Here is a 10663-nt window from a genome sequence, read left to right on the forward strand (position 1 = left end):
TCATATAATCAGCTGAGGTATTGATTTTGGCTATTGGAGAGGAAATGTCATGGCAAAATGTATTGATGGTAGAAATAAGCTCAGGAGATATTAGCCTCACTTTGAAACACTGGGAAAAAACAGTTTCCACCTTTTGATTGATGAAATACCAGCGGACTTACCTCATCCGCTAACCCACTCAGGCTACAGCGGTATTACAGTGCCCCCTACTGGTAAAGATACTGTCGTACAAGTACTGTAAGCGATAGTATATTATATTGTTTACTATGCAGTGTTTTTACTTTAAGTCATCTATATACTGTTTGCAGGAAGTTATTGAGATGATATTCTACAATATTTGGGAACATTTTCAAAACTCCTCATGTGCATGAACACTCTTCAACATCCACACTGACCTTAAACTAGAATGGTCCCCTAATAGAGTGTATATCTCCAACAGTCCCCTTAAAGTCAGTCAATCTGAACCGAATTGCACACAGATATCAGTCCTCTAAATATGCCTGATTTTTTGTATTAATATCCATGAATTACTCTTTGAGAAATCATTGAAAATGTAGAGAAAAAGCACACACCCCATCTCACAATGTTAAAGAAAGTGGTAAATCTAATCCCTTTACCCGACTCAAATATCCGCACCAATATTAAATTGGTTTCCATCTTTCAAGAAACAACAATGAAGACATGATAAGCATTATTGTCTTTGAAGGTTTCTCTTTATTTTATTTTGTTGCATTAACTGCAATAAGATGACTTTTACAGCTCTGTTGTCCCTTTAATTTTTTCGAAAAAAGTCACTGTAAACCAAACTTCACAACGACATAATAAACTGATGTTTTTGCAGTGCCTCAATTTCCTTTGTGATATGCAGTGTGTCCTTCAACACTACACTGAAAATCAAAGTTTTATCGAGTAGGGCTTATTCTGCTACTTGTCCTGTGTGGAAAAAAATGACATTCTTCTGAAACTTGAAGACATCAATGTGGGGAAAAGACAATGTCTTCTTCTAATAACTCTTTAATAATGTTGATTTCTTCTTCTCCTTTTCCTGTTGCAGTTCCATTTCCCCGTTCAGTATTGACAGCATACGTCGTCCCCGGAGGTCAGAGTCTCCGGATTCCAAAAAGAGGAGAATCCACAGATGTGACTTCGAGGGCTGCAATAAGGTGTACACCAAAAGCTCCCATCTAAAAGCACACAGAAGGACGCACACAGGTAAGACGGAGGGAGTGGGTTAAAGTGCTGTGATTTTATTAATTTACAGTCATCTAAATGCTTATAAAATCCCATTCTTAGTCCACAATGACAAGTACCATCACATATAACCCAGGTAATGTTTTACTGGGGCCACCTATAACACCACTTCAACATCAAAGTTGTTCTGAAGAATTTGTACACTGAGTTTAATCTGGATTACAGTGGACTAAAGGTCAATCCCAAATGGAGACTCAGACAAAGGCAAGCACACTTTTCTTTTCACATGAGATTGAACATAGTGTAAATGTAACATATGATATGAGGTTATTTGAAGACACATTCACACACATGGACAAAACATTGATAAAGTCCTCCGACACTAGTCTCATAGGCCCCAAACCAAAACAGATCCAAAGGGTCCGAGGAAGCATCCTTGAGACAGCTCTCAAAACTCAGACCATGATCATTAGAAATCTACTGAAGGGAGCTGACGAGACTTTGACCATCTGCTCCAAGTCAAACATGCAAAGCAGAACATTTTGATTTTCAACTAAACTAAAAATGATCCCACTTGTATTAAGTGATATGGAAACACCCATCACTAACTAGAATCATCATTGTAAATGGGGATTCAAACAGGGAGGACTGACTTTTTGTCCTTGACGTCTGCGTCCGTAATGCATTATGTTCTGTTCTTGTCTATAACTTAATGAATTTAACTACATAATGCCTCATTATTAACATATGATTATACTTTAATAGTTTCATTTATGGTTTTGTATAATCAGTCATAATAGACGGAGAGTGTTTTAATAGCTGCCTCCAGGCCTTTCCTGGTAGTTCATTGTCTGCTTTAAACAAAAGGTGCATGTTTGCCACACCCCATTATGAAACTATACAGTACACAGCTGACATTTGAGGTGGCAGCTAACAGCACAGAGGAATCAGAGTTTGAAGCATTAGTCATGTTTGACCTTAAAGTACCTTTTACTTAGCAACAGCGCCCTCTGCAGTCACACATTGAGTATGATTCTGTTGTTGGGCTCCGAGTCCGAGCAATGGAGTGGTTTTCAAATAGTGAGGAAGACTTCTTATCCTACTCATTGAACTGAAAGACAACTGAACTGAGGATATTACCCATGATCCTCTGCTTCCCAAACCAGAAAAGCAACAAAAGCAAATAAACTGATGAGAATTCTGGACGTTTTAAGTTTCCTCACTGAATATCAGAGATAAACCCTGTTTGTTTTAATGGCTTCTGATTCTTTTAAACTGACTACAGTTCAGAATAACTCTTCAGTCAGTTCCACACTTCTCACAGGAGATCGTACCTGCTCACTCACATAGAGCAAAAATAGATGTTCAGGGTGAGGAGTGGGAATGAAAGAGGAAACATTCTCCTTAGTATAAGTCAGGGAATCATCAAACTAATTTGGACTGGGGTTTCATGGTCAGAAAAAAAAGGGACTGAGTTGCTTTATGGTTGTTTTATTAACATTTAATTATATTGTATCAAGGCTTTTTGCAATACTACAGCACATTCGTCCTCCAAAGCCCAACAGTCCCCTTAAATTCTATCAAGTTGCAAAATGTTTCACACAATCATAGATATACGTTCCCTTCTAGTTCCTGATTTGTTTCATCAGGTTACATGACTTATTTCCCGGGATCATCTCGCAATGTCAAAGAATATGAGGGCAAATTCGGAGTCCAATCAGTTTTGTTGTTGTTCTAAAGTTGCTTTAAAAACAAACATAGAAACCAACTTGCCAGGGTTGAGAACAGAACCTACTTGGCCGAGGTAAGCCGAAATTACAGATGCTACTATAGACCTGAACCAAATAGAGCAAACGTACGTTTTTGGGGATGCATCCTCCTCCACAGAGCGTCAGTGCCAACATGTGACCCACAAGCTATTCAACATACACTGAGTTTGTCTCTCTCTCTCTCTCTCTCTCTCTTCCGCTCCAGGGGAAAAGCCATACAAATGCACCTGGGACGGCTGCACGTGGAAGTTCGCCCGCTCCGATGAGCTGACGAGGCATTACAGGAAACACACGGGGGTCAAACCCTTCAAGTGCGGAGACTGTGACCGCAGCTTCTCCAGATCTGACCACTTGGCTCTGCACCGACGGAGACATATGCTGGTTTGAATCAGACGGAGAGCGATCAAGAGATAGAGGGCGAGAAAGAGAGGGAGAGATCAATTGAACAAACACAAACATACACACACACAATCACGCAAACACACACAGGCAGCCGGGGGAGCGGGATCTCCCTATGAATGTTTTTCAGCTGGCCTGGATGCACACACACATACAGACACACACACACACACACACACACATAAACATACACAAACGCACACACACACACACACACACACACTCTCATCCGTCAGAAGGCGAGAAGACGTCGAGGAGCACGGAGCTCGCGGAGCACAAACAGGGTCACTTCTGGATCCTCTTGGAGTTGGAAGGAGCAGACGGCAGGAGCTTTTATCGGAGTCTAATAGGGAACTGTCTTTTACAGCACTGTTCATAAATGTTTCACTTTGATTATGGAGAACAAACTCCTCATTTGGACAAAAAAAATGATATATAATGCAATCGCAACCGTCTTTTTTTTTTGTGTGCTTTCTTTCTTTTCACTATATTGTTCCAGTTGCTGCTTTTTCCAGCATTTCATAATGTGAAAGACCCCATTGAATGGAATGGATTATTTTTGAGTCACAGGCCTGGACCGGATCGCAGTGACCTTGTTGGAGTTAAGGGCAGTATTGCTTCCCTCCGGAGTCTGACCGATGAGCAGCAGGGGGCGCCACGTAACCGCGGATTGTCTGCTGTGTGGTTCCCCTAGAAATGCTAAAAGAGGGCAGGACTTTCACCTTCCCCTCATCCAGCCAACAGTCCACACCATCCCAGCCCGGACGGATCAACCTCACCAACACCTCCACTGTTTCAGAGAGTCATCCGTTTATTCTGAACGATTCAAACAATGGACACGCACCCCATGGCACCAGCAGAGAAGCACAACGTTTCCTAGCAAGACATCAGTGCTGTCCTGTTTACGTCGAGCCTCTTTGAAATCTTTGGTTTGATTCTGTGCTGTGATTAGCAATCAGTAAAGTGCAATCTTAAAGGATATAGATATACTTTCAACGTTTCGTTAAATTTAATCTTTTTTCCTTTTTTTCCCTAAATGCCTGCTAATTGCTTATGTTTGACTCGGAAGAAAACAAAAACAACCCCTCATGTACAGTGAACTTGGAAACAATCAGAGGAGATTTTCAGTATGTGAAAAAGCAAATGACAGAGGCACCTTACAAGACTCATGCGTTCAATCCTGTCCCCATCCATCGTGTTGTTCTTCTTCAGCTCTGTCTCCTCAGCTGGGTTCCACCGTGGAAGGAATCTGTGGCGCTGGGGTTCATCTTCTTATTTTTATTTTTTCCATATTTTTGTTTGCACAGCAGCACTTGACCATAAGCTGACTTTGACACCGGCTGCAGTGTTACAGGGATAGCGTGGTACCTGACGTACAAACCCAGAAGAGCAATACACTCTGAACAAAGTGACGGGAAGGGACAGCCGCCTCCTCTTTGCTCTGTTTGCTGATGATGTCAATATCCTGAAGGAGAAGTTTTTTCTCCCCGGGCCAGCTCCTCATTCCGTACCATGCCCCCCCCCCCCCCCCCCCCCCCTCCCCTCTGTTATCGGTGTGTAGCTCCAGCACAAGACTCTGAATCCGACGTGTGTCAGTCAGAGAGTCACTATTAATCATGTTGTTTTTACTTTGTTTGTCTCAAACAAACTTGAAATGTCATCACCTCAGACCAGATATATGTCAAGATTATTGTCTAATTCACCTGAGATTTGGTTATTTACAATTCTGTAAAGAAATCCCATACACACACATAAACAAAACATGCACATTGGCATACATACAAACATTGTGCATGAGCATCAAGGCTTTTTTTGTTCAACTGCGTTTACTGGCAGATTTATCTCTTAGAACGTCACATCACCTCAATCAGGAAATGCAATTTGAAAGAATATTTTTATATTCATAATAGCCGGCAGTTTTGCAGGTGTTTCCAAAGCTCTTAAGCTGAGGAGGAGCTGCACACATAAACGCAGAGTATCAGACCAGCTCATATTATTTGATAGTGCTGCTAAATGTATCTATTGGACCGAAGCCAGTCAAAGAAAATGGTAACCTTTTTGATATTGCACCTTGAAAACCATACACACAGACTCACACTCTAGTGCATCTACAAACAAACACACGCACACACACACACACACACTCACAGGCAAAGTAGCCAAATCCAGGAGGTTATTTCCACACATGCACCCAACGTATGTGACACCCCCACCTTGATGTAACGGAGAAATGTATGTCATCTTTATTTATGCATAGTGCTTGTGCACAACGTCATGAAGCCCGGTTGTATTAACATTTTGGCAAAAGCATATCAGCACCTTGTTTGTTTCATACTATTTTCAAATTATTTTATTTCAGATGTTGATTTAAAAACAAATAATCATCATGGTATTATTATTATTATTATATATCATCCATATAATGTATAAGATCATTTTTATAACTGATGGGGCACTTCATCATTGCATATAACTTTTTTTTTCTTCTGTAAAAAGGATCTTTTTGAAATGTTGTAATATATGTGATAGTGAAGAGAAAACTTATTGCAAAGTTCTACATCCTGTATGTACATTGGAAAAATAGGGCTTTTGATTAGTAGATGCAGGAAATACATTTATACATGTAAAGTCTTTTTTCAGAGGCTGTAATTTATCTAATTTGGTATACAGTGAAATGGGGCTAATGGTATTCATCATGTAAATTATCATATGTGGTGTTATGTAATGGTTTTCCTTTTTTTTGTTTTTTTGGAGGGGGGGGCTTAGTGGTTAAACAAGTTCACGATCAAATGATTTTATTCCCAAGGCTGAACCAGTGTTTGCTATAATCAACAAATTATTTATATACATTGACCGTATTAAGGTACTCGATTCCCTCTGTTGTTATTTTGCTACACTCGGACAAAAAAACAGATATATTGATCAAGCACATATCAACAACACATGTACTCTCCTACACAGTATATGACGTTGCATGCCTTAATACACCAGTTTTTCAAACAAATTCAATTAGACTTGGTGTCTCCACAGGACAGGGTGAATTGTATTTCCCGTCGAGCGTCTCTTTCCTCATTTTGAAGCATAATTTTGCAACGGTAACCAGGGTCAAAGTTATGCAATAATAATGAATAGTGCCTCATATCACAAACGTGTAACACCCACTGCTCTGTGCAGGGTTTCGATTGCTCAAATTAATAAATTTCAAATGAGAAATCGTTTTTTTTTCTTCTTTTTTCGGGGATAAGTAAAACAAAAAAGCACAGACAACATTATGCAAGTCGGACCTCTAACGTTTGAACTTTTCCTTTTTTCGCACTGAGCCTTGTGCCGTTGTGTCAAATGCAGCGTTCTCCCACAACACGCTTTTCACGGGCTGTTTATAGCACGCATTATCACTCTGCTTGCAATAAGTCACTTCCTCTGCGGGGAACAAAACCGAGTTACAAAGGCCTCTCGGTGTTTCAGCTTCAGCACATTAATTCAACAAAGCGATTCCATTGAAAGATAATGAGGAGTTTGACTCATAGGAGGAAAAGAAAAAAATCCTGTGGCTGGGATTCCGGCTGTAAAGTGATGCCTTTGTTTATGAATACTGATCTTACGCTTTCTATCAGTTCAATATCTACTTTACTTTCTGTGTAACAACTGCTTTTGAGTTCCTGGTTTTGAAAACATTTTAAGTAGTGAAGCCAATGCCTATGTTTCGAGTTTGCTGATATTACGTACAGTAATCGTTGTTCCTGTATTTATGTAAAGTGAGTGTAGTGTATATATATTCAGATCTTTTCATTCTTGCCGTATAGGAAAAAAAAATTAATTGTGATATCGCTCAGCATCGCTTCTAAAAGGGAGATCTTGCTCAAGGAATTCCACATCTGTAAAAGAAAATTTTTTAATCCTGATATTTTTCAAAAACTTCAAGAACAGGTGTCCTTAATTTTTCTTTTCTTTCTGTTACGCTTTTCTTTTTCTCTAAGAGTTGTTTAAGTATCCAGTCAGTGTTTTTTGCCTTTATCTCTGTATTTTTCATATGGATGGAGCTGTGAAATTAAAATAAGTTCAAAAATATACATGTATATTAATATGAATGGAGGCATGAAGGTTAATAAAGTTGCATTTTGTATGTACACTGGTTATGGAGCTAGTTGCTATCTGTGACTGAGGTGGACGGTATGTGGTCTCTGGGACACTTAGACATCTGAGCACTGTGCTCACTTTCGCTGGCATTCAGAAACCTGATCTCGGTATTAGGGAAGACATTTTAAATGATAGCTGATATACAGTAGAGAGACTTGTCCGAAGATCCCCACACTACAGGAAGAGGAAAGAATTTGGTGCCACCACAGACGTACGTGCTCCTTTAGAAATGGTACCTGGAAACACCTCCCTCACACAGGTTTGAACATCAATGAAAAGCATCACGCACAACAGCTTTAATCTTGCAGTAGTAAAATGCATGTTTTAACGTTGCAGGTTGTGAATAGTTTCCTGAGAACAGGTTGCACTTTAAAAAGCAAACGCCCTGTACATCCTGTACAAAGCTCTATTATAAATGGAGCTGGATGACTGTGTGTGTCTGCCAGTAAAGGATTCCAATGATTACAATAACAAGGTTCCAATTCCCCCTCCACTGAGCATCCTGGTGTGCAGCTTATATCACTTGAGTGATTTATCACTACAGCACATATAGTGTGAGTGTAAAGCACAGTGAAAAGAGGCTGAGAGCAAATAATAGGAGGGATAAAGGAACAATCGGCACAGGGAACTCCCTCCGTACTCAGGACAGGCTCAGACAGCACCTCTGCTGGGTTACGACTTCTCTTTGCTGTGACTCATGTCGAGGACACTGTCCAACAATTACAAAGATGAAGGAGTAATCTTGTCGTGAACACTGAGGATTGTTAGTACAACTGCAGCGAGGGTGTGTTGCCGAACAATTACAAGAACACTGAGACCAAATCACCCGTCAATGTTTGACAGAGAACAACAAAGTAAACATGATCTAATACTGTTCTGCCAGTGAAGGACAAAAAATACTTTTGAATTAAAAACAATACCATTCAAAACCACATTTTTATGTTTCACATTGATATCAGTTCAATCCTTCCCTCTTTACAAGTGGGTATCTATGAATGAGCCTTGTTTTACACCCATTTATAACTAATCAATTGAAAACTTTTTTTTAACTTTACCGCAAATCACTATAATTTCAGATGATTTTAAACTGTCTACATCTTTACTAATTAAAAGCAAATAATCAATGAATATAGATTCATGATATTTTCTACACAAAATGTGTTTTTTATAGAGCAACAAACTGACATAACCATGAATAATTTATGAACTTTACATCAACACCAACTAGGTTCAATTATGTGTATGTGTATATAAAGGTGTGAAGGTGTGATATCCCTGTACTGTGCTAAAGAAACACTTTAAAACTAAAGAACCAATACAAACCTATACTGTAGACATCTAAAATCTAAGAACTGAATATGTGTTGGGAAATATGAGGAATTTAAACTGGGCACAAACAAGGATAACGGAGGGACTTTTAAAAGAAAAAATGTGTGCAATAATTCAAAAGTCGGACATTACAAATATTCAACATAGTAAGAAAATTCAACACAAAACTTTTATTTGCATTATGAGTCACGTGGCTGCAAAGCACATTTGACCAATTTCAGATACATTTTGATTTTATATGACACAACGTATCATAGAAATTCCATGTGTCAACCATGTCAAAATACTTGTATGTGTGTATATATATCTAAAAGTATTGCAATATTTACTGGCAGATACTCCACTGAGCTGCTTCCTTGGCTGGAGAAACTTATGACAGAGTAGACTTTGACAATATCCTGTAATTGGATCCTTCTTAGACTTTGCCAAGCAATAATAAAAATAAAAAAAGGGTTTCAAATCTTTATAAAACAATCATTGGATCTTCAGACAAAATATACAAACTAAAGAAACTTCAAAATTTTGTTCAATCCGACTCAAATTATGAATAAATTTGGTCAGAAATAGGAATTGATGTCTCGTGGAGATACAGAGGGGCAGCCAACTTATAGAACCACTTTTGGCAGAGCGGAGTAGCGGATAAGAGAACATCGTCCCCACGGGGCCGCTCTGTTTATCATTCATCCAAAAAAGAGAGAAGAAGGGAAAGAAGCAGTTAAAGGCACTTTCAAAAGGTGTTTGAAAACATGGCCAGTCGTCAAAGAGATCCACAGCTTTCACAGATGTTCAGACTGAAAAAAATACGAAAGCTTAAAACTCAAAGACACCACTTTGAAACCACTCGGGAAGACAAATCATCAGTGATACGATGTTGTAATCCTGTTACAAGCAGAACAAAATATGGTATGTTGGGACGCACAATTTGCAACCACAACAACATGAAGATGAGCGGACGACCACTTGTCACGACGACGTCCAGTGGAGAAAAAATAACTCTGACCTGCTGCTTAAATGTCACGTACTCCAAACCCTTGTAAGCTATGTGTGAGCAGTTCTCCGAGCCCTCCTCCGACGCTAAGATGACATATTGCTGTGCGGCTCTTGAACCTTTTCAGTAATCAAATAAAATCTCTGATCATTAAAGTCCTGAAATGTAACATTTAACATTTAACCAAGTGTATATTATGTCATCAGGGCACACACTGAAACATTGAAAGAAAACATGGTTGCACCAACTCCAAGAGTTACTTCAGTTGATAAGGCACAAATGAATTAAGTTTGTTCAACAAGATATATCAACACAATTGCTATTTTGAATTTGTAAAAACTTATTTCATTCGTGTGAATTTTTTAATGCTTTTCCTTTTTTCCGCGTAGATATCGAACTTCTACAAAGCCGTCCAACAGAGTGTGACATCTCACAACCATCATCTTTCTTTCATTTCAGATGAACCGTTTATCACGTCCACCATGGAGGTTACGTTTTCACCCCTGTCCATCTCTTTATATGTTTATTGGTTCGATTACACCATTATGGCCTAAGAAGAACTCTGTAGAATTTGGAGAGGATCTAGACAAAGAGGCTGATCCAGGAACTTTGTCATTTTTACCAATTTTGCAGTGAACCATTCAAGGATCCTTAAGAAAATTTGGAGCAAATATAGTGACGAGTGGGTCACTACCATTAATGCGTAGACTAATTTCTGTGGATTCAGTAGGGAATTAACAGTTTAAATGTATCTTCAATAGTTTTCCAACTATGACCACACAAACACGATGGCTCTGGTGCAGAACTTAAGGAGGACGGTGGGGCCTTGGGGGGGGGGGGGGGGGGGGGG

At 39.3% G+C, this 10663-nt stretch overlaps 1 protein-coding gene across 2 annotated transcripts in view; it reads left to right on the top strand.

The window, feature by feature from the left end:
- The window catches only part of klf12b (Kruppel like factor 12b), a 41958-nt gene extending 34465 nt beyond the window's left edge, over window positions 1-7493 (top strand). For both annotated transcript variants that reach the window (XM_062402329.1, XM_062402331.1), the window contains exons 5-6: window positions 1055-1212; window positions 3166-7493. In XM_062402329.1, the coding sequence (XP_062258313.1) occupies window positions 1055-1212; window positions 3166-3347 (340 nt within the window). In that variant the 3' untranslated portion in view covers window positions 3348-7493. The remainder of the gene's footprint in view (window positions 1-1054; window positions 1213-3165) is intronic.
- The last annotated feature ends 3170 nt before the right edge of the window (window positions 7494-10663 follow it).

Source organism: Platichthys flesus, chromosome 13 (assembly GCF_949316205.1).
Source record: "Platichthys flesus chromosome 13, fPlaFle2.1, whole genome shotgun sequence".
Taxonomy (NCBI): Eukaryota; Metazoa; Chordata; class Actinopteri; order Pleuronectiformes; family Pleuronectidae; genus Platichthys; species Platichthys flesus.